The 25,079-nt window shown below is 37.5% G+C and overlaps 1 protein-coding gene across 1 annotated transcript in view; it reads left to right on the top strand.

Annotated features, from left to right (window-relative positions):
* fstl4 (follistatin-like 4) overlaps positions 1-25,079 on the top strand; it is a 224,068-nt gene that overhangs the window by 7,774 nt on the left and 191,215 nt on the right. The window contains exon 2 of the mRNA XM_036589017.1: positions 4,459-4,492. Within this exon, the coding sequence (XP_036444910.1) occupies positions 4,459-4,492 (34 nt within the window). The remainder of the gene's footprint in view (positions 1-4,458; positions 4,493-25,079) is intronic.

Here is a 25,079-nt window from a genome sequence, read left to right as displayed (position 1 = left end):
GCCCAGATTCTGTACAAGAACTTTTGTGTCTGTGGGTATCTGTGGGAAATGGCTTAATTCTGCTCTAAAGGAGATACGTTCCTCACACCATCTAGGACTCCAGAAGGTGGATACATATGTTCCCATTGCTTCTGCAACTCTCTCTGAAGCCCTGTTTCCTTGTCGAAATTTTACCTCTTGTCCTCAGTTTGTGAAATGAAAATTTTTTTACACCCCAAACTCTGAAAACATATTTTAGATAGATTAGATAGATGATTCATTAGATAATTCATAACTTGTGGATCCCCACATGCAGTTTATGTCATTGTGCCCTTGTCTTTTATTGTATGTTGGTGAAACTAGGCAAGCTCTTTGAACATATGAGTGCATATGAGTTCAGACAGGATTACCATGCCCTATTTTTTGTCATTTTGAATCACCTAAATTTTCTCTTTTAGCTATATGCTTCCTGGGCATTGAGGGGGTTTCGTGGCAAAGAAGAGGGGAGATCAGGTTAAAAGATTGTTACAGAGGGAGGCCTTCTGGATTTGTGAATTTATATCTTTGTTCCCTAATGGTATGAATGGGAATCTTAATATCAATTTAATTTTTTTTTATGAATTTATGAAATTATTTATGAAATTAGATTATCTTATACATCTAATCTCCTCAGAAATATTTCCTGAAAAATGTATAAGTTGCACTTAATGGCCATTTTGACAGAAAATTAAATAAATGAGGAGCTGTCTCTGACTTTTGCACAGTACTGTATGTAGCGATATTCATATTTTGAAGATTTAATGACCTTGTAATTCATAGAATTCGGTCACATTTTGTGTATGTAGGACAAAATGTATTTGGAATATATGAAACATTAATACTGACCACAGAGAAGGTCTATAGTACTCTGAACGTAATTCTTCAGAACAAAGCGAACAAGCTGCTTGAAAAAGAAGCAAATTTGAGACAAGTGAACATTTTTTTTATAAGATAAATGGTTACATATCATTGCTCATGTTATGGTACTTTGACAAATGCCAGTCTGCGCAATTACCATAATGTAATTGGTGACAATGAGTTATCAGCTCAGATTTTTACAATGAACGACTCTCTACAGTTAATGATGACTGACAATGATCGTCTAACAGCAGTGAACAATGAACTGGTCTTTTCAGTAAGTCCCGTAGGCAACGCCAGATGACGTCTGCTGTATGCTTGCTGTCTTTGTTCAATAAGCCACGGTAAGCATGTAATGATTTTTCAGTTAAGGAGTATTTTCTCTTCTTACTCATTATAATCAGTTGCCAAATGACTCAGATAACTGACATCTTTCTAGCAGAGGCTCAGGAAAGTTTTTAATGTGTGGCACCACAGTGGGTGCTGCTGGCCATAGCAGCACTTTAGGCCCTGTCCAGCCAATCATTACTTCCCTGGTAAAGACTAAGTGCAGGATGAGGTATGCCTAAGTGAAGTAGCTTAAAAGGTCCAATTCACACAAAGCTGGAAAAGAGCTGCTAGGTGGTTAGAGGCACAACTATAGGGCTCTCCAACAAACCAGGTCACACGTTGAGTTTGTTTCTCTTGAGAAATGGATTTTGTGTTTGGCTCCAAAGACAACCTCAATTCGGTATCAATTCAGATCAGTCTGCTAGTTTTGAATGAAGCCTTCCTAACTGACAGTCTGTGTTAAATTCCTGAGGTCTGTCTCACGAAGTTTCAGCTTAGCAAAACCTAACAAATGCAACCATGTTTAGCTTGTTTTAGGTTTTGTTTACTAAAATGACTAAAGGAGATACTTCTGATGAGATTAGATATAAGATAATCCACTTGCATAAGGAAGGGGAAAAACAAAGGGAAAGAAGTTGGGAGAAAACAGGAGTTTCTAAAACTGGCATTCAAAAAACTATTGAAAGATTTCAAGAAATTCGACTTCTGACAACTGTGCAAGACTCTGCAGACTAACAAAACTGTCACCATCAGATAAAGAGTACTTAAAACTTTGATCTTTGAGAGATAGGAGAAATTCAAGCTCCACTCTCACACTCAGATCTGAAAAAATTCACAAGTGTTTCTGTCCATCTTTCCACTGTGAGAAGACAACTCAACACTATGGGTTTAAAAGGATGTGTAGCTGACAAGAAACTGTTACTAAGGAAGAGAAATAAGGACATTTGCGCTAGAGCATTGGACATCTGATATGTGGAGTAAGTCGTCATGGTGGTGTAACCCTGGTAAAAAGAAGCCCACATTCATAACAGAGAAAATCGAGTGTTAGGTCAAAGTAAGTTTATGAAGTTAGTTGGCTAAGCAAGAAGTCCTGTTCATGAGACAGGTTTTCTTGATTAATGCTGCCCACTAAAGCTCATTGGCAGTATTTAAAAGAGTAAAGTATCAAAGGTGCCAGAGAATACTATTCTTGATACTAGTGTCTTGCTGTTGTGCCCTGTGTATTATACCTAGTTTAATGAGATCCAGTTTGTGTGACACCACTTCATCAGTGCTGTTCCGCTTTGGAGCTCGTTTAGACCTAATAACGGACAAATAACTATGTGCCCTGCTCTCATTTCCTCCTTAACTGATGAGTGCAACAGCACTCTTCCCCTCATCTCAGCAAAAAAAATCACGCACTCCGCTCCTTTCAACTCTGCTCCTTGGTAGCAATGGGACACACGTCCGCAATTAAGACGAACAGATGGCAGTAGAACGGAAGATTTGACTTGGCCGGTGTCTCTGTAATCACTGAAACGCTCGACCACACTCTTAAGATGCTCATTGTTCCTCACAATTCCTCAAGAGTATGAGCAAGCTTTTTCAACTGGCAGTGAAAAAGAATGGACATATGCTTTATGCCTTCCATAAGTGAGTCTCATAGGTTGGAAAGGTATCCATCTCTAGGGCTGGGCAACAGGACAGTGTTATCGTTATTGCAATAATTTCTATAAACTGCATAGTAACAAATAGCTGAATGGATGTTAGGTCATTATCTTCAAAAGTACATGTATATATTTTTTTTACCTGAATAAAAAAACAAGCTGTTCATGTTTTTTTGCTTTATTTAAATGCGACACTGGTGTTTCACTGGTGTATTTTGTCCATTGTAACTTGTTTGTGATTGCCATTGTGATGGAATATTTTTCAGCACAATCTGCTGGGTTTCTGGGGGCTGGAGTAATAGGGGGGCTACATTCTCTAGAGCCTTTCTGCTCAAAGTAAAGCCATTGAACCAATACATTTAGAGTAAAAATAATGAAAAGCATTGTAGTTGGGTTCATGGATGTTGATGTAAATCTTACCCATGTGTTGCCCATTGCTTCTTTTGCTCATTGGATGCAACTACAACCCCATTCCCAAAAAACAGCATTTTTTGGAAATAAGGTTGTATTAATGCACAGGCCTAAAGTGACTAAACTGTTTGGCTGATTAGCTGTCTTGCTGCCTAGCTGTCAACAGAAGACACTCAAGCTCAAATAAACAAACGTTATTCACTGCTGCCCCAGGCCCAACATCATTCATTTAAGCCCACTATCTTTTAGTATAACTAAACATTGTGTGTACTGCCTCTACTTGCTTCTGATATAAAAGGCTATCGATTGACATGGGAGAGTGTAAATGCATTATTTTGTATAGGCTGCATTATAGCGATGCACTGCTTCTCTCCTGAATGTGTAATGTGTAACTGTAGATCTGCTGTACATTTATCGCCTGTATTTCTTTGGCTTGTTGCTTTTTTTTTGTCATATGAATACACTGTACCAGCTGCCCTACAACTCACCCCTCACCCATGGCCCCTCCATGGTTTTGGGATGCCCAACTCAGGATTTTGTTCTAGTGCCAGGCATGCACTGCCCTCTAAATGTTATAGCACCCAGTCAGAAGTTAGAACTTTTATGGGTTTCATAAGGCCTATGATATGTCTCAATAAATGTGTTTTCTGCTTTCTTTTGTTTCCATTTATTTGCCTCAACCAAACAGATCAAAATACACCTAATTTATGTTGTTTGTTGCATTCTGTTTGTAAACATGTGATTGTGAAGGCAACTGTGGAAATCAGACCTATATATACAAGTTCTTTCTTTCTTTTTATCCATAATGTATATACTGGATCTTTCACTTATGTTTATATTAAGCATAGTTCTTTATTTTGTTAAAGTCAGTTGCTAGGAACCCTTATGTACAGCATTAGCATTGTATTCTTTGTAGGCATCATTTTAGTCTCTTTATTTATTTTTCTATTAGTCTTAAGCTGGCAATCTTCCTGTGCTGGTTATAATGAAATATACAATATGAGGGTCAGTGAGTAGTGTAGAATGTCAGTGAGTAGTGTAGAAAAGTGAATTGTGTACCTAACACTACATTTCTAATGCTTCTAATAGAGCAGTGAGCCAGAATGAGCTCTGCAGGCAGTTTCAGTGTGGCTTCTGAGAGCAACTGATTAGTTTTACATCTCCGTAATGAATGTTTTGTTTTTGTCATTTGCAGCAATATACAGCAACTGAGAAGAAAGACAACCAACGTAAGTAGAACTTCAATAAGAACTTGATTCTGACACTCTTTGCTGCAGCTTTCATTTAGATGTGTTTAAATATGGATTTGTTGGTCAAGGATTGTCACTCATGGAGGGATGCTGGACCCCTGCTAAAGCGTTCCTATTTTTTCCAATATAATTTTCCACTGGTGACGTGACTATGGCAGCTTACAAGCGTTGTTATATAAATATAAATATAGCACTTGCTAGCATAAGCAATGTCTTTCTGCAAGGACATTTGCAATAGATTCTGGCTTCCAATCCTTCACTCTTCACATTCTAGAATCTGCTAGTTTGTCTGTGTCCTGTTGAATTTCAGTAACGTGTGAAACAGACTTCACAAATGTTCACTGTCTCACTTAGCATGTGATTTTAAGTATGTGGTTGTTCATGTCAAGCTTCTGCTTGTACTATGGGCATTATGAATTCCTCGCGACTGACAACAGTTACATTTTGCAGTTGCTAACACAGCTTGTTTTGACACGGTGCAGCCTAAAAATACTGCAGCATATGGCTGAGGCGTTGGTGTAGGTTTAGTGTGTTGAAAGATGCTCAACATTGCTTTGCTAATTTAACGCGTGTGTATGAAATGATTGTCAGAAAGCTGACAAGAACACTTCCTATCATTGGCCTATCATGGGCTAGCAAGTGTTAGTTTGTCATAATCATTATGGTGCTGAGTCTCCTCTATGCATTCAGAGTTAAGTAAGTGTTAGCTTTTGCAGAGACTGTGCAACGGAAAACACAGATTGTGTCAGCAGCTATATCAGGCTTTCAGTGGCACAGATACTGCCAGCTACACTGCAGAAAATGATATCTTGCCAAGTGAAAGCATATTGAATGTAGGCAGTATATCTATTATTTCTCATTAGAAGATTGTACGATTATTATAAGATTTACTCCTCAGTCAACATCTCTTGTCATTCACATAAACCTAGGCAGGTTTGCCGAACTGTGTTCCTTCAAAAACCAGATTGCATGAGGACCATTCATATTCACCTAATTTTTTCTCCACGATGGTGAAATAAGTGGCAAGGAGGACTTAATGTCTTAAAGCCTTCTGAAACTCACTTGCAACTCAGTTGCAACTCTCTCAACTTTTTAAAATCAATTTCATGAAACCGCCACGCAAAACATCAATATTACATGATCATGATAATTTCAAATGATTGATTTCACTTGATTATTGGACAAGAAAATAAAACATCAGTTTATTGGACAACTAAAAATTAGATCCTCCTGATTAACTTAATATAAGTTGGGTAGCTTTTGATTTTGTCAGCCACCCGAGTCATCACCATGTAAAAAGAGTTTCTCAAAGCTTACATTTCTGTAACCAGCTGGCTTAACTACCCAGCTAACGCTAACAGCTGACAGTGCCAGTGATTATTATTCTTTGATAACCAGTTTTTATTGTGATCTACACAGTTAGATTATCAATTTCGATTAGATTATCAAACTTCAAATATCTTGATGGTCTGTAATTGTAGATTTTGTCTGGATCTGGAGCATAAAACATTTAAAGATGAGGAAACTGAGATGTGGTCCTCAGTGAGCTTTCAATGCCTCTACTGCAGGTTGAGCAAGGTATCATATAACCGTAATACCCATTTGAACATTTATTAAGGATTAACATTCACAGAACAGATTACAAACTTAATGTGTAGTAAAGAACTATAGACAGATATGTAGATAATATGATAAAGATGCTGCAAATGTAAAATACACATCGCGGATGTTGTTATACAGCAAAACTATACTAACTGCGGGAGTAATCGAATGTATTGCATGCAACTTTGTTTTTGGTTTGTCTTATGTATCTGTCAAGCACTAAAATTAAGTTAAGCACTGAAGTTGCATGCAACTTGCATCAAGCAACTAGTTTCATGTGAGTTTCACTATCAAAAACAGCCTTAAAGGAAAGACAGTATGCCTGTTAATAGTTTTATTATCAAACTGTGAGTCTGTGAAAATATTGGATATACACTCATATGCAAAAGGTTTTGGCACCCCTGGTGCCCCAAATGATGTTTTATTGATTTTTTAAGAAAAAATAAGTTAACAAATCCTCTGCAGAGAACACACTTCTGCACATCGTAATGCACATTTTTTGTTTATTAGCTGCATTTAACATATTAACACAAAATGTGGCTTGTGCAAAAATTATGGCACATTTTGTTTTCTTTTTTTCCAATACATTAAACTCTGAAAGAACAAAAATAAATGTACACTAAAATTAGCAGAAAAAATGCAATATTTAAGTTTGTTCCCTGTAGAGGATGTGTTAACTTATTGTCAGTTAGGTAACTGGTGATGTTCAAATGTTTGCATACGACTGTATTGCCTACAATTAATATACTTTCACTTACCAAGATAAAATTATTTTTTTGTTATCTACCATCTGTGAAGAGGCATGCGACTGTCGTTCAAATTCTCAGCAGCATCTCAGACGCTGTGTTTACTGTTGATTCAATTTCCTTCACTCCCTGAGCTGTTCGCAGGGTAAAACAAACCATTCGGCTTAGACCGCCAGCCAAATATAGTGGATCTAAAGGCTAAATTGCCGCAGGTAAGGGAAACGATGTTCCCCAAGCTGGAAAACACAGTGTTTTCCTTCATCTGTGGGGTAGAAAACAGGGTGTTTTCCTCAACATGCCCTGAAATATTCAAATGGTCTGTTAATTCCTCTCCTGGGACTAATTATTCACTGTCTGTGCACTAACTTCACAACCATCACAAAACAAGCAACAGCACTCCCCCTCTTCCTTTTCTCTCTCAGATGAGAATCATAGCGTGTCTATGTGTGTCTACGTGTGTCTATGTGTGTGTGTGTGTGTGTGTGTGTGTGTGTGTGTGTCACCCTGTAGCAAAGTGCTATCTCTGTCTCTCTCTTGCGCAGAGAGGCCTTTTTATTGTCATGTCTGTGCCTCTCCCTTCTAGACGCTGGCATTAATCAAAGTGTCCCACTTTTTCCCCCTCTTTTTTTCACATTTCTTTTCTTCCCCGCAAGAAGATGCCCGTCATGCCTACGCAAATGGCAACAAGGCAAAATGTGGCAAAGCCGTCGCCCTGGTCGGCCCGAGTCGCACATCATAAATAAATAGTGTTGTGCGGGTGGCACGCAGCATGCCACCTTAAAGGTCAGCCGAAACAGCAAAGCCATAGAGGAACCAGATCGCGGAAGCTTCCTTTTGTGGTCTGACACAAAGCACAATTAGATCTTCGCCATTCATCTGCCGAAATGCTGTGATTAATTTGGCCCTGGGTTCACATAAGCTTAATAAGGGGCTTCGTTACCATTGCAAATGAAACAATAGCATGAGGCAAACCCAGTTAAGCAGCCCCGCGGTTCATTTAGGCAGTAATTGGGAGGGAGTTAGATAGGGCACAGCTGCCAGTGGAGTTTCGTAACAAGCTCTAAGTGACTGAGCCAGGGGGCAGAGGAGAAGGTGGGAGGACTAGAGAAGACAAGCTTATCGTGAGAAGTGAGAAAAGTAACAATTTTGAAATATAGAGGAAAAAGATTAGAGTCTGGTGTAAAGATACTGTACTGTTCAAAATCACTTTTCATATTAAGAACTGTTTTTCAATTGAGAGACTGAAATGTAGATTGAGTAGATCGAAATGTTATAAACTATGTAAACTATGTATGTAAACTGGTGGTTTATTCACAATTGAAAGTATTTTGTGAACAGGAAGTAAAAACCTGGCAAATGTTTATAGTTATTTCTTCCCTGCTAGAAAAAACAGCATAGATCAGCATAGCTGTTCACCAGCTAAAGCAGCATTTGTTGTGTTTTGGATGCTGGTGTGCTGGTCAGCAAGCATAACTGTCCTGGGTAACCAGCTAAACCAGCATCAGACCAGCATAAACCAGCCTAGAGCAGCATGGAATTCATGCTGGTCTGTGCTGGTTTTCTCAGCAGGGTTGTTGTGTAATTATGAATAGGTATTTGATCATGAGATTTCACCGCCAGCATGATTCTGGACATTAATTTCATCTTAAAGCTGCACTGTTTAAGTTTTGGGGATTTATTGACCTCTCTGGCAAAAATGTATAATTGCACACAATGCACAGGAGAATATTTTGTAATGTCTGTTGTGCTTAGTAGATAAATCTGAAAATTGTGCAGTGGTGGACAAAGTATACAAATCTTGTACTTGAGTTAAAGTAGAGATACCCAAGGTAAAATATTACTCCAGTAAAAGTAGAAGTTCTCCCTTTAGACCTCCACTTGAGTAAAAGTACAAAAGTATTTGCCTTCAAAAGTACGTATCAAAAGTAAAAGTACTAATGTCCTATTACCATTTTTGTAACAAGAGTCTTGCTTCATTAACTAATTTTAGGTGAAAATACTCCAGTGTCACTCTTGGTAAACCAATCTTTTAATAGAATGTCATTAATTAGTCTGACGCTGATGTTGATTAAAATTATCATAAGCATAAAACACTGAAGTGAAACAATTTCCATTAGATAGAACCGAGTGGCTATGAAATAACTTTTTGCAAACAAGCAAAGTTTCGGTTTAAGTTTTATTTGCAGCTTAGTTACAAGTTTAAGTTAATAAAAACTTGCTTTAAGCACAGGTTCACAAATGAGTTTTCCTTTACTAAACTGCATCTGTAGGTCTCTGTTCATAAACATAAACTAGCAAAAACAAATGTACTATAAAATGAAAAAGTGTTTGTATAAATTCAGAAAAAAGACACAACTTTCAACTGCATATGTGTACATATTTCTATATTGTGGTCTATTTACACAAAGTTAGGTTATCATTTATGTTATGTTATCATATTCAAACTGCAGGCTGTGCCCTGATTGGTGTGCTTGCTTTACACTTCTTTCGTTTTGACATGTTACGTTTTTATACAGACATAAGCCAAAGGGAACGACAGATTTTGCATAATGTAGTGGAGTAAAAAGTAAGATATTTGACTTTGAAATGTAGTGCAGTGAAAGTAAAAAGTCACCCAAAATGGAAATACTTCAGTAAAGTACAGATACACGGAAAAACTACTTACGTACAGTAACGAATTACATTTACTTCATCACTGTCCACCACTGGAATTGTGAGTGGAATTCAAAAAGTATCCAAAAAGTATCCAAAAGGAACTGAGTCAAAACTTGGTAAGTGATGGGTCTTCCAAGGGTGTAAGTGAAATATCAACTATTTTTATCACCTCATTATAATGTTGTTTTTGCATTTATATGCGTAAAATATAGTTTTAGTTAAATAGCTCTTATTGATGACATTTCTTCATTGTCAGATTTCTTAAACTCAAATACAACAGGTTTTAATAACATAAATATTGTAGCACTGGAGAATTAATTGGGGGTTTGGTTTCTGGTAATTTAAGTTACTTTTTTATTTTTCCTTAATTCTCCTCATAAAATAGTTTTTTTGTCTTATAATGGTTTATTCTAATGCTAAAAGTTAGGTGTGGTTACAACAAACATGTTTTTGTAATGTTTACCATGGTGGTGTTTGTGTTTAAATTAATCAGTACAGACAGTAAATTCACAATTGTGATCCACCCTACTGTATGAAAATGCCTGGTTCAAATCGTGGTGATGCCATGTCATTATCAGTGCATTATCAGAGCGTCATAAGTATTGCTAATACCATTAAAGCCACAGGTTGTTAATATTGTGTGATTTTATTGGCCAGTAGATATATTGGTTGGACTCTAACTTGGACTCAACAGAACACCCACATAAACACTCATCTGGAGCTGTGATTGGTCAGGATTCTCACAGCACACAGTGAAAAACATTGTGATTGGCTCATTACATATTGTAGACTTCACAAAGAATATCACAATAGCAATAAACAAACTATAGAATATAGTGGCCAGGCCTAAAATCACTACAACTTATCTACTTTGGAAGACCTGAAAGGTACAAACTGCACTGGTGGCTCTGAAGAAAGAAGCAGACTTGTTCTGAAGTGCTCAGCATTTTACCTCTTAAAGGAGGAAGCCCTTGCCAATGTTGAAGGCTATTGTTAGACATTACTGAGCAATGTCACTTATAAGTCACTATCATCCTACTCGACCATAAATCCCCAGAGATGTATAATTTCATTATGCCAAGGCCCAATAAAGTGTGCACCATGTACAGTCCATAAAATATACCACCCGAAATCAGTGAGCCATCAGAAAGTTAATCAAAATGTTAAATTACGACTGCCGAGGGGGAACGTCCCCCTGCCTCGTGGGGGTTGTAAGAACAATTGTAACACTCCCAAGTCTCCTCCGAGGTGGCAAAGCAGCAATTTCTATTCATATCATTAAATGTTCGTCAAGGAAAAATGACTTTTGGAAAGCCAAGCACCTGTACTCTTTCTTTTTTTCAGATATTTTAATTTCTAAGTATGCTTGTCTTTGTGAATGTGTGTGCTGCTGGAATAGGCCATTTTTATATACTTCTGAAGCAGTTTCACTGCTTGAAATATAGTCACTGTCAGATGTTTATAGGAGAAAAAATGTTCTTAATTTCAATGAATGATAATTTAACAAGATAATTTTGGGTAATTTCTTTTGGTCCAGTTGTCGTGAATTAATGTAAAGGCCAGCTGGTGTTTTAAAATGGTGTAAGAAAGAACGACAAAATAGAAGATTTGGTATGACATGATGGTATATGCACTATGCAGTAAGGACCATTCGTCCAAACTGCAGTCCCACAGTTAAAAAAAAAACTATTTAAAAAAAGAAAAACGTGTTCAGACTTTAGATATTTACAAGGATTATGTTATGATGTATTTTAGCCCAAGGCATTAATTCAGATAGTAATAAACTAAGCATATATATATATATATATATATATATATATATATATATATATATATATGTATAAAATGATTTATATAATGATTTATAGGGTAGTTAAGTTTAATTTTTTAATAAAAAACTGTATTAAAAATGCTGGCTGAAATCTGTTTCAACTCTGACTTTGAACAAGTTTAGTAGAATGATCCATATGCTGTCAGTTAAATAGAAAACTTATAAAACTTGTCAATAAAAGTAAAAGAAAGTGTGCAGAGTCGCTGTATTGTAACTATGCTAAAGATCTTGACATTTGCAAAAGACCAACAAAAGCCTTAGTAAAATCCCTTTTTCTTATCCCTATATTTAGAATTTCAATTTTTTCAATTTGTGCATGAAATGTTTCCCAAAAGATTGTTTTCTGAGATTGGGAGCAATGAGAATAAAAGTCTTGCAGGTGGAAGAAGCGAGAAAGGGGAGGATGAAGCAGCAACCTGTGATTAGATATGCATTGAACACAACTCCCTTTGCCTCTGGGGTGACATTCAGACAGTGTTCTCTGAGCACAAGCATTACCTCTGCAGATTCACATTTTACCAACAAGAAGAAACAGAACTTTTTATCTTTTTTGTCTTTTCATAAAATGGTTTTATGAGGTAAAAAAAAAAACAAACAAAAAAAAAACACCTAAGCAGTCGCATCACATTTATATGATGTTCCCACTCATCTCTCCCTCCTTCTCTCTCTCTCTCTCTTTCTCTCGTGGACAGAGTTTGAGAATAAGTCATGTGGGGAACCTCATCGGGCAGCACTTTGTCACTCGGCAGAGGACAAAGTAAATTTGCATATCTCGGGGGAAGTGGAAATATTAATCAGCGGCTGTCGCGCCAGAATCTGTGACTCAGTAAACAGTCTGAGTACCAATGCCGACAACATGCCTGATGGGTCAACGAAGGCCAGTGGTAATAAGACGTCAGCTGAGAGTCAGGTTGCTAACAGCGATGAGGTTGAGTTACCAGTGAAAGATTTGCATAAAGGGCAACTTAAGGGAATAACTTGCCCCAAATGCTAATGTAGCTAACAGTGAATGAAAACTAGACGTCGCCACTTGATGCCTGTGTGATAATGCTAGCATTGGATAAATAAATGCTAACTTTGGTGAAATCCTAGCAAACAACTAAACAGGCTGGAGAGGAAGACATGATCTTTTACTAACATTCAGGAGGACAGTGATCTTTTTTAATTAAAAATAAACTGCCTCAGTCATTCAAACACAAAGACAAGTCTTTTAGCCACTATGTGTTAAATCAGTAGATGAGCTAATGCTAGGGCTAACAGTTTCATTAGACAGGGGACCGCTGTAGCTTTCTACATGAGGTAAATTAATTTCTGCTGAGTGGATGATGTGGAAACATATTTGCTTGTCGAGGTAACATTGAAAACAGAGGAATGTCTTTTCTCACTTCAGCTATCATAGTTAGCCTAGCCACACTCCTTCAGACTTCTTAGCATGTCTGTGGAACATTACGGCACTCATGTTTTGCAGTAGAAAAATAAAATGATATACAATAGTAAGACTACTACACTGAGTAGGAAGGGTCCGCCTGCAGTCAACAGACAGACCTTATTCTGGTGAAGAGTTGGCAGTTTATTAGGTACACATAAATTCAACATTTTATTAGGCTACTAATTTCTGATGTAACGGTATTGTGCAATTATTTTTTATGGTGTCAACTTTTTCCAGAGTCAAGTTTTAACATTTACAGTTCTAAATGTGAGGAGTTCTCATGTCAGCTTTTGACAGCATCGACAAGTTTCGTTACACTGGACACAGAAAACAGTCTAAGAAATGCCGACAACATGCTGATGAGTCAACAAGGGCCAGTAGGAAGAGGTTCAGATGAGATTGAGTTTGCCAGTGTCACCAAGAACCAGTGGTAAGTTAACAGTGCACTCAGTTAAATTTGTCTCAGACTTGCCTAAAGGGAAACTTTAGAGAATAGATAGCCCCAAGATGCTAATGTTGCTAATAACAGATGAAAACTAATTAATGTCATGGTGTTAATGCTAACTTTGAACAGACAGATAGTAGTTACTAGCATTCTAAGGGTTAGCATACAAACCCTTTAGGGCTGACCACGAAAGCAGTTTTAAGTCGTGTTCAAGCTGGATTAGTTTTACCAGAGGAGGTCCGCTAATGTAATTTGTGTGTGATTTGACTGGCCAATTGATATGGGATAAAGTATCTGTGTAATATTACCAAATTACCCCAAAGAGCCCAAATTGGAACATCACTGTGTGAATTTTTACATTAGCATTATGTGACAGGCGCAATGCTTCCAAACAGTAATAACACGTTTGTGCAGCTAAATGGCAAATAAAAAAGTTAACACTGGCCGAGGGAGGGGACCTCTCGATATCAAAGGCAGTTCTATATGATGGTGCATAGCTTACGGGAGAAAATACACACTGTAATGTTGTGGATATCAGAAGCCCTATCATGAACTTGAGGATTAAGGAATTGGGTCAAATCAAGTTCAATTTAGTCTTCAGGTTGCAAAATGGAGGTAGCCTTTGCTATTACCTGGTTTTTAACCCTGGCTCAGAAACGGTCTGAGCATCAATGCCAACAGGTTGAGGTTGAAGCTAATTGCAGTGAAGCTAATATTTGCTAATACTGAATGAAAACCAGAAATTGCCAAATAATGCCAGTATGATAATGCTAGCTTTGTAGAGATATGCTAACTTTGGCATATACTAGTTTTCATTCATCATTAGCAGTGTTAGCATTTTAATCCCAACTCATCAAACAGTCTTGAGGATGAATGATGGCACCATAGTCGACAAAAACTAGAGGCAGTAAGACAACAAAACCATGTGCTTTAAGGTCTACAGAACAGCAACTTAAGAATAGATAACCCTAAAATGCTAATGAGAGTGAAAACTAGAAGCAGTGCTAGAGCTAGAAATGCTAACTATGGAAAGACAGATGCTAATCTTGGTGGATACCAAGATTGTTAGCAATGTTAGCAGTTAACTGTGATGTCCCTTTAGAAGTTCTCGGATGACATTCAGATGAGGTTGAGGTCACCAGGGAGTGGGTGAGGTTGAATCAGTAAAGTTAGACTCAGATTTGCATACAAAGCAGCTTAAAGGAATAGGTTGTCCCAAAATGCTAATGTTACAAATAATGACTGAAAACTAGAAGCTACTAATTAATGCCAGGTTGAGAATGCTAACTTGGTTACATAGCTTTGGTGGATACTAGCTTTAGCTAAGTTGAGATAGCAAGTGTGAGCTGAGTTGTAGCCCCTAGCAGTGCAGATGAAGATGCTGCACAGGACAAGGAATAGTTTTCCCCATCTGCCTGATGGAGGCTTCTGGAACTGGCAGTCTGCCCAGAAGGGGAGGCAGGGCTCTGCACAAAGAGTGGGCCGGAGTGTCGTTAATAATTAGCACTACAATGCATGCACCAATTGTTCAAAGTGAGGCAGTGGGTGAGAGGCATGGCAATTTGGTATGCCAACTGCTTAGGCAGCCTGTATTAAGACCAGTAGGCGGACTGTACCAAGAGCAGTACAAACAGGGGTAGAATTTGTCCCTATATCAGCGCTTTTGAGGTACGTTAGGAATAATGGCTGAAGCCTCTATTCTAATAACTTGGAAATAGACAAGAATTATTCATATTCTTTGAGAAATGGCACACTTTGCCATTCTAAAGTTCTAATTAAACATTTTTGTGGAGTTTATTGCATCCTCACCCAGAAACACTAACAATAATGAAGTACATGTTCACTACATGTTCCCTGAGGATTCTTGAGGTAATGTATTACATTTGGCCTCAAGGTTAAAATACAAATTCTTGCTTGCATTATTCCTTCTTTAAAAAGGGGCTAGGAATAAATAATTCTGTAAGTGCTCATAAAAATCATGCTGGAGGGTTTTTTAACATGTTAATCTTACAGTGCTAATACGGCTTAGAACACATCTTTGCCAGTGTGAACGACACCATATCTGCAGTCTGTCTTGATCTGTTGATTAGCCGCTAGCATTTCTTAAAAGCCATCAACACGTGCTAATTTTGATAAGGGTAAGGATCCCCGCATGAAGTACGGATGTAAAACATCCGTAGCATGTTTTCTGCAACATTGAATGGAACTGGGAGGCTCTGCAGTTTACTGTTATTCTACAACTCTTTCACAACTTAGTAGCATAGTTGCAGATGCTATATTTAATATCCTATTTAAAGTCTGTCTCAGCTCATGCTTCTTATTAAGTTAACAAGCTGAAGTTGTCAGTTTGGTCACTTTCACCTGTCTAACAGTTTCAGCTTGATGTTTTGATTAATGAGCAGCTTCACAAAGAGGATTTTTAAGAGCTCTTGTCTGTTCCTCTTTGTGGTGAATAGAGGACATAATCATGTTTGCACAGAGGAAAAACAGAACATTTACAGAAATATACAAAATCATGTTAAGAAAAACAAGCAGCCCCATTTTTCTCACTCTCTCTGAAAGAAATTTGACAGGTTTGTGCCTTATTAGACACAATGAAAATACCCAGTGTATTTCCCCTATATCTACGCTGGAGGGGAGAGTTTTTGTGGATTTACTGGATTGTGTGGATCTGATTCCCTCCAGTAGTGACCTCCGGCTATGCATGCAGCCCTTGAGCTTTTTACAAGTAACAAGTACTTATATTCAGACATTCAAACCAGGCCACATTTGAAATCACTTTTAAAAGGTTTTTCCACATTTGACAGCTAATTACAAGGGTTTTCATTTTAATGTCTCAGGACTGAACAGTCTTGCGAGCCCTGACACTCTGCAACTGGCCTTTTTAAAACTCATTGTGCAATGCATATGTTTAATAAGACACAATAAGGTTTCTACGGTCTGTGTGTATTTGCTAGGCATTATTATAGAAGCATTGTTTTCCATATAATCGTTTTATACAGTCCTGTGCATAAGTTTGGGCACCCCTGGTGTAATTACATTTTGTAGCTTTTCTAAATAAAAAAATAGCACACATCCTCTACAGAGAACATGCCTTTGCATATTTTTAAGCAGAATAACTGCGGCTGAAAAAAATGTGGTGTGTGCAGAAGTTATGACACATTTTATATTTTATGGGGGGTTTTTATGCACTAAAATTTTCAAGTACACATTAAAGTTCCCTGTACAGGATGTGTTAACTTATTTTCACTTAAGAAATTAACAAAACATGTAATTTTATCACAGACATAATCTGCTAATTGGCAAGTCTCTGCCCAGCTAAGTAATCTTTTTCCAGAATACAATGTCAGTACACCAAAACTGGCCCCATCATCACTGTGGGTCTGAAAAGGAAAGAAAATTTGCTGCTACTTTGATGCATTTTTACACCCCTAGCAATCAAATGGGGAAAAAAAAATTCAAAAGGCCTACCCAATCTGTGCACAGAACGCCTGTGTAGGGGGCTGAGTATTCCACTATTGCGACAGCCTTCTGTAGCAAACAAATGCTGTGCAGTTATAAAATTAAGTTCTACAAAGAGAGTCTGATGCTTTCTGTGTTCAAAATCATGCCATGCAATGAATAATAATAATAACAACAACAATGGGCACGTACTGTATGTGGGTGGCTCCTACGGCTGTCTCTGGAATTAAAACACTGAATTATTTATGAAGCAAATGTGAATCTGACTCAGGTGCCCGAGTAAGCACAACGACAGCTCATCTCTCTCTCTCTCTCTTTCTCTCTCTCTCTTTCTCCTTTCAGTGTAGTGCAGTCACAGCATGCATATATACTGTTGTATATGCTAGAAAGCATTGGCATGAAGTAACAGATTACTTGTACTCTAGTTGCTCTATTTGAATTTTAGTTTTTTTCCTCTGAGAAATCTTTTTTGTCTGTGTTGCATGCAGACTGAGGAAAGGCAATGGTTTAGTAGAATATTTTGGCCTAGCTCAAAATCTCACTGATGTGCTTGTAGCAGAGATCAGAACTCAAATTGCATTTGAGTCCTATGCTAACTGACTCGCGACTCGTCTTGGACTCTTAAATGACTTGCGACTTTTATTGGACTCACCCTTAAATGAAAACATCTCAGATTAACCCTTAAATGGCTTGCAACTCATCTTGGACTCACCCTTAAATGGCTCATAACTTGTCTCACACTCACCTTTAATGGCTTGCAATTTGTCTTGGACTCCCCCTTAAATGACTCATGGCTTGTCTTGGACTCACCCTTAAATGACTTACGAAACATCTCAAACCCACCTTTAAATGACTTGCGACTCGTCTTGGACTCACCCTTAAATGATTCGTGGCTTGTCTCTGACTCACCCTTAAATGACTCACAACTCATCTCCAACTCACCCTTAAATGACTTGCACGCATCTCTAACTCATCGTTAAATAACTTTGTGAAATATGCTAGCTAGCATTGAAGTTGTCAGCTAACTAAAGTTTTAAGTTGCAGATCACATTCCTTTAAAACTTTCTGAAACTTGAGTTGGAATAGCTATTACACTAGCACACTTGCTGTACAAGCTACAGAATATCCAGTCATTTCATGCAGTTTTTCTTCTTTCCTTTAAACTCAACATTTACTCTGTGTTGTGCTTCAGTTCTGTCCTTTTTTCTGTAATGAAAGGCTTGTTATTTGAAGCTTTGTTGAGCCTGACAGGTTTAAATATATGAAAACTGTGCCTGTAGCTAATAACAAGACTAAATTTCACCCCAGAAACTCGAGACTCAATTTAGATTTGCATGAAGCAACTTGAGAACATATTTGGCTTGTAGTAATATAAGCAATACATGAGCTATTTTAGTAAAAGAGTTTTGTAAGTACCTCACAGACCACTGGCGACAAAAAATTTATAGGTCACTAAGTTATATGTTTTGACCATCTCTGGAGTTTCATATACAAAATATCTCCACAAGGAACAAAGTTTGACCAAAGTGATGGCAGATAGTTGCTAATCAGTGAGCAGTGATCAGATTCATCTGCTTGGGGAAGGGGTCTGAAGCACAACCGAGGTTACAAAATGTTCTTCTGCATGCTGTGAGCAATTATACAGTTTCACCAGTCTCTGATTTCACAAAATTGACACAGTGTAGCTTTAAAGAACACTGATCATCTACATGTTGATGCAAACCTCAGAAAAACTAAATAGCACGTTAATATTAAGTATTAAGAAACTTTCTTCAAGCATCGTGATATGTTTTTGCCCACGTCCACACCTAGTGAGCAGAAGGCTAAGAAATAAAAAGTGTGGCTTGGAATTATGTTCAGGAAAGATGCAGAGAGTGACATGGATTTAACTGGCCACAATTCAATGACAGCACTCGCAGAAAACAAATCAAACTTCATTATCTAGCTCATTATTTAACTAATGCATCTTAAAAATTTCTTACTTTTGGGATTTGGGTCTGCCAAAACCAGCTTATGTTCTTCGCGCAGTTGCATGACAATTTAATTTTAATGCATGTGCATGTTTCACGTCCAATCCTCGGGGCACCCCTGCTGCTCGGGGCCCACCCCCCACAGTGCATGTCCTGAGGGCTCCTTCCCTATGCCAGTGACTCTGACATACGGCTTCAAGAAGTTCTGATTAGTATATCTAGCATTTCTGATGTTGTTTACAAAGGATTTTTCTTTTCTTTTCTGTTGAGACCCGTTCAAATTGTCGTGTCAATATTCACAAAAGCAGATCTCTATCTACCGCATCAGTAGCATACGGTTGATTACCACTGACAGTAAGGCCGATGCGTTTCCTTGAGCTCCAGTAAAAGAACAAAATAACTGAGCTGCTTCAGCACATTCTCAGTGGCTTCTATTATAAGTGAGTTTCTAGTCAACAGGTTTTCTGTACGCTACAAATGTAGCAGACAGAGATTAGATTAAAAATGCTGGAGCCTTCGTTTGAGCTACGCTGTATAGAATTTCTGTAATTTCCACAATGATATACTTTGTTAAAGCCAGTATGACAGTTTACATGTGTTTCACTGTTGAATTCTGGGAAACACTATTGATTTACTAATACTAAATCAAACATCTCATTGTGTGGCTACTGTGATGTTATTGTAGCAATAATATAAGATTACATCAAAATATACAACTTTCTCTTTATCTTCGGCTTTAGCAAGGTGCCAAAAGTCCTTTTCTGAAGTTGCAAAGGACTATTGTCTCCACTCCCATTAAATTTAAGTTTATACTTAACTAGGATAAAGTCAGTTAACATTAGCCTACCTAGCTAATGCTAGCTAGCTATCCGATAGCATTCTAGTTTACCTAGCACAACCTGTACCAGCATAAAGTAATACATGGCATATTCAAGTGAGTTCATGGACTTTTTTTATTTTTTGATTATATTTAATATAGAAAATTTCACATTGCAAGTATTTTTTTCTATGTAAGTGTCTGATTACCACTGCTACAATAGTGCTAACTTCAGCTAGACATGGGATTCAGTCTTTATGGGATTTGCAATGTTATGTTAGCACCAAGCTAACAGTGGTGTACATTCACTTTCCCACATTGAGTTTAATACTAGCTCAATTCCAAAAATGTTGGGACAGTAGGTAAATGTTTAAATAAATGGAAAGCAGTGCTTTGCAAGTCCTTTTTGACCTGTTTTCAATTGGAAACAGTACAAAGACAAGGTATTTATTGTTTTACATTGAATTATTTTTGTTTTTTTATTATACATTTATTGTAAATTTGATGCCTGAAACATGTTCCAAAAAAGTTAGGACGGGGACATATTCACCATTGTGTTACATCACCTTTTTTTTTAACAATGTTCAGTAATTGTTTGTGAATTAAAAACACCAATTGTTGTGGAATTTTCTCCCATTCTTGCTTGATATAACACTTAAGTTGCTTAACAGTCCAGGGTCTACGTTGTCGTACAATGTGGTTCATAATGTGCCACACGTTTTCACTGGGAAACTATTTGGATCTGGCAGGCCAGACTAGCACTCCCTTACCACAAAGCCATGCTGTTACGACATGTGCAAAAAGTGGCTTGGCACGGTCTTGCTGAAACAGGCAGGGAATCCCAAAAAAGGCATTGTCTAGGTGGCAGCAACATATGTATGCACCCCTCAGCATTAATGGTGCCTTCACAGATGTGAAAGTTACCCTTGTCATTGGTATTAACACACCCCCATACCATGATGCTGGGTTTTGAACATTGGTAACAGTTGGGATGTTACTTTTCCTCTTTTGGCCCAGAGAACACAACATCCATTATTTCCAAAAATAATTTAAAAGGTGGACTTGTCAGACCACAGCACACATTTTCCGGTTTATGTTAGTCCATCTCAAATGATCTGTAGCCCAGAGAAGTCGGCAGTGTTTATAGATGTTCTTGATATATGGCTTCTACTATGCATAGTAGAGTATTAACTTGAATTTGTAGATGCAGTAAAGAACAGTGTTTACTGACAAGGGTTTTCTGAAGTGTTTCCAAGTCCATGGGGTTGTGTTCATTACTGAACCATGTCGGTTTAATGCAGTGCTTTCTGAGGGATTGAAGGTCGCAGGCATTCAGTTGTGGTTTTCGGCCTTGCCATTTACACAGAGAGATTTCTTTAGATTCCCTGACTCTTTTGATATTCTGCACCATAAAGGATGAAATAACTAAAAATCCTTGCAAATGCTCATTGTAGAACATTGTTCTTAAACTGTTAATGCATATTTGGCAAAGTAGCAAGCTTCAACCCATCCTTTCTCATAAATGACTTGGCCTTTCCTGGGTGCTCCTTTTTATACCCAAGCATGAGTGCATGACCTGTTTGAGATGTTTTATGAACATTTTCTAACATTTGCAGTCTTAAATTGTTCCAATTTCTTTGTAAAAAAATGAAAAAAAGAAGTTTAAAAGATATAACATTAGATGTCTCTATACTGTTTTTGTGTGAATACAGATAACAGTGAATTTATAAATCACAGCTTGATTTGCAGCTTAAACACTCATGTTGGAGCTTGTAAGATGCATGAAACATATTTTTACTTTGTATATTGTTTTTCAGTGAATCCTTTAGTAAATACTTCAACTTAAAGACTGTAAGCACAATTAGAGGGGCCTGCTTTTATAAGGAAAGCTGTTTTTTTATATTGAATACTATACAGATGTAATTTAACTGTAATCTTAAAACTTTCATTTCCTAATATGTGTGATTATATATATATATAATATTCAGGTACTCAGGATATTCCTGATGTAGTGTGGTCAATATGTTCTCTTTTAGAAGTTTTGTACTGCGTTTAAATATATAGGACAATATCTTATTACTGTAAACAAACATTGCAGCATGAGGTCTTTAAATACAGCTGTCATTAGCCTTGTAAATTTACAAAGCAATTTTTATAGTGTATGGGGGGAAGGAAAATATACTGTTTCTTGAAGGTAATAAATGATGCAGAAAGAGTCTGCGAGAAGAAATGAACTGGTCAGTCACTATTCTGACTTGGTCAGAGGTTTCATATACATTAGCCTGACACTATCTATCTGCCCACACGTTTCCAGCTCGAATTCCTCTCAGATTCACGCCTACGCAATGCCAAGCAGTGTCACAGTGCGCTCCCCCTGCTCTTAAATGCAAAGGATTATTTATCTTTTATCCTTCCTTTTTTCATATCGTGCTTTGCGGCTCGTTTGATCTTCCACTCATCCTTGTGATTAAGTCGAAGCCATAAAAGTTTTCTCTTTTTTTCCTTACCTCTCAGAGTGCTTAAAACTTTATTTATTTCATTTTTTTGAGGACATCTACAATATTCCCCAGCCATGTAACAGACGAGGCATCTCGCTGTAGCGGGCAATAAAGAAATCGCTCCATTTTGACACGGCATACTGCTTTCAAATGCTTCCCTTAAGTCTGCACCTGTCTTTCCCCTCCCCCGACTTCATCTTCTCCCATACGGAGCTATTTTCAGGCGGAAAATGTGAGAGAGTTTGTCTTGACAGTGCGCACTTTATGCAAGGCAGCTCTGTGAGGCAGTCTATCAGCATGTTTTAATGAGGAATGCTAGTTAGCATTTAAAGGACAGGTGTACCATTTTTCTATCGTAATTGTCCTAGGTGCCTCTTATAATCATGTTAAGCTATAATTATCCACTAGAGGTTCACCACATGCACAAGCAATGCATATTAAAATGTTTGATCTCATGCTTGAGTTTGTAAACTCACATATTCAGATTAAGACTGCTTTGAAAGAAGTGCTTTTATGATTTTATAATCATGATGTGATAAACCTTCTTGTTTAATGGCATACATGTTTAACACTGCAAAAGTAGCCACCCTTGACCTCCAGACTCAGATACAGATATGGACAGGGGTGGATTTAGGGATTCTGGGGCTTTAGGTGAAGGACAATAATGGGGCCCGCTGGTAGGGTTGGGCTGATAGACAATGCCATTGTCCATCGCCGATGGCTGACAGACAGCACAATGTTAAGCCAGCATTGTAATCCCACATTTTCCCGGCCCTATCCCCCCGGTCCACACCGACAGTGGGGATGCTTTAGTCAGAGGATTCTGTTCTACAGTCTAACGTTACTCCAATTATTCCCGCTAATAAAGTCATTTCATATAAACTTTTTAATTAGGTTTACAATTACAATACAATAACAGGCTTAGAATCATAAAGTATTCCCCTTTTCACAGCAATGCCAAATATTGAAATGTATTTTTCAAACCAGCGATTTGATAATGCTCGTTGTATTTGCACCATTAGTGGGGGTTAGCGCGATGCTGTTTGGGTAAATATGGGTATTTTTAGCTGGCAACAGGCGTGTACATAACATTCTTTACTTTATACGTCTCAGTTGTTAAGTAATGCTTTATTTAAATTCTACCTAGCTTCGCTATATTACAACTAGACTCAGCCAAATCTGAAATTAATTAATTCATTGTAACATTGGAATTCAGTTTTCTATTTGATATTCAGAAACCTAATTTGCATAAGAGGTTGGTATATCATGGAGACACTACGAAGTTTTATCCCGAATGTAGTCATATACAAAAGTTTGCACACCCGTGGTCGAATTGCATTGTTTTGTTGAATTCCAGAGTAAAAAACAAGTACACATCCTCTACAGAAAACACACTTCTGTTGCATAGTTACTGTTTATGTGATAAATTTAACATATTGGGGAAAAAAATAAAACATAAAGTGTTGCCTGTGCAAAAGTTATGGCACATTTTATGTATTTTTAATATGTGTTTTTTTTATGTTAAACTTAATTTTCACTTACAAAATCAACAAAACATGTTGACTTACAGATACAACTGTATGTAAGTAAAGTGATCCTTATCTAAGTACTGCTTGGAAGGCTACATGTCTCGCATCAAGGCTGATCGCTAGTATATTTTCAACTGCAATAAAATGCTTAAAATTGTGGTTAATTATTAAATGCAACTAATATGGTTTTCAAAGGTGGTTTTGAGATCAAGTGTTCATGTACTCACTCAGAAACAGCAACTAATATTCAAAGCCTGTAAAATGCTGTTTGGGCCAGCCCTACTGAAATGTATACATTTTCGTAAGGCTCACAAAACTACCTGCTCAAAATCTTATCAGTGTGACAAATTACATCCTTGCACCTGTAATAAGAGCTTGATAGGGGAATTATTGGCAAGTCTGAACTGTGATTTCTCTAGGTAGAGTAAAGAAGGAAGTAAAAAAAAAAGTCATCTGTCATTCAGTTCCCACAGGGAATACCTTTAAGGAGGGGTGGGATGTACTGCACATTCAAACACAAATGGGGCAATTTGTGCAAATAGCATGCGTAACTCAGGTGTGGATGTGCATGTGGACTCCTGAGAGAGGTTTCTCACCTCCACCACATCAGTTAATGCTGCAGAAGTGGGTCAGCAGAATGAATTAGGAGTGTCATTGGATAAGGACACTGGTGATGGAGAGAAAAATGCATTAGCCAAAATGAAAGGAAGCATGCTGGCCTCACTTCAGTTTATGCTTTTAGGTTTCTACTGATGTGTAATTCAAACTACGGTGACTAGAAGTCAATAGTAATGTAAGTTTCATTGGCTGAGCTGACCTCTCCGTGACCCACCAACAAATGTGTTCTATGGTAGCAACTGTTGGACAAGCTCTACAGAAGACCCAATTCCATCTAATGAGGAACAAATTTTTATGAAAACAATATACATTCTGTGTGCTCTTAGAGGGGAACTTCAAAACTTTTAAACATTTCTGCACAATTGTTAAGATGTAAACAAAGTCTTTCGAGTGTGGTTTGATGTGAAGTGCTCTGTTGTAGAGAAATGTATGAGTCAGAATTGTTCACAATTGTGCTAAATAGGAACCAGAAGAATTTAAGATGCCTGACAGGAAGTTTTTTTAAAAACAAAATGGTTTTGAATAAGCTGAATGATGCCTGAAACATTGTTTATCTGAAGCATTATTTTTAAACAATGTTTAAAAATAGTCCTGGAGATCTTCCTTCCTTCAAAATCTAGCTCCAACTGCAATCTGCCACACCTGCTCCAGATAATTAACATCTTCAGAAGTCCTTGTTTGGCTAGATGAGATGCTTTAGCGTTACCTGAGGGGAAGGACAGCTTGTTAGATGGAGATTGGAACTAAACTCGGCAGGAAAGTAGATCTCCAGGAGATCGTTCTATTCTTTTAGATCATTCTGGCTTTACCATTATTTTACCACTACTAGAAGTACATATAAAACTCAGAAGACACAAGTAGGTTCACTGGTTAATTTGGATAACAAAAAGGCTATATTTGCGCTGTAAAGAAATCCTACTTGGTAAGTTTCTCTACACTGTTAAAAAAAAATATTGGGTCAACA

Source organism: Colossoma macropomum, unplaced genomic scaffold, assembly GCF_904425465.1.
Source record: "Colossoma macropomum unplaced genomic scaffold, Colossoma_macropomum, whole genome shotgun sequence".
Taxonomy (NCBI): domain Eukaryota; kingdom Metazoa; phylum Chordata; class Actinopteri; order Characiformes; family Serrasalmidae; genus Colossoma; species Colossoma macropomum.
Note: the sequence above shows the minus strand (reverse complement) of the source record. Positions and strands in the feature narration are given on the sequence as shown.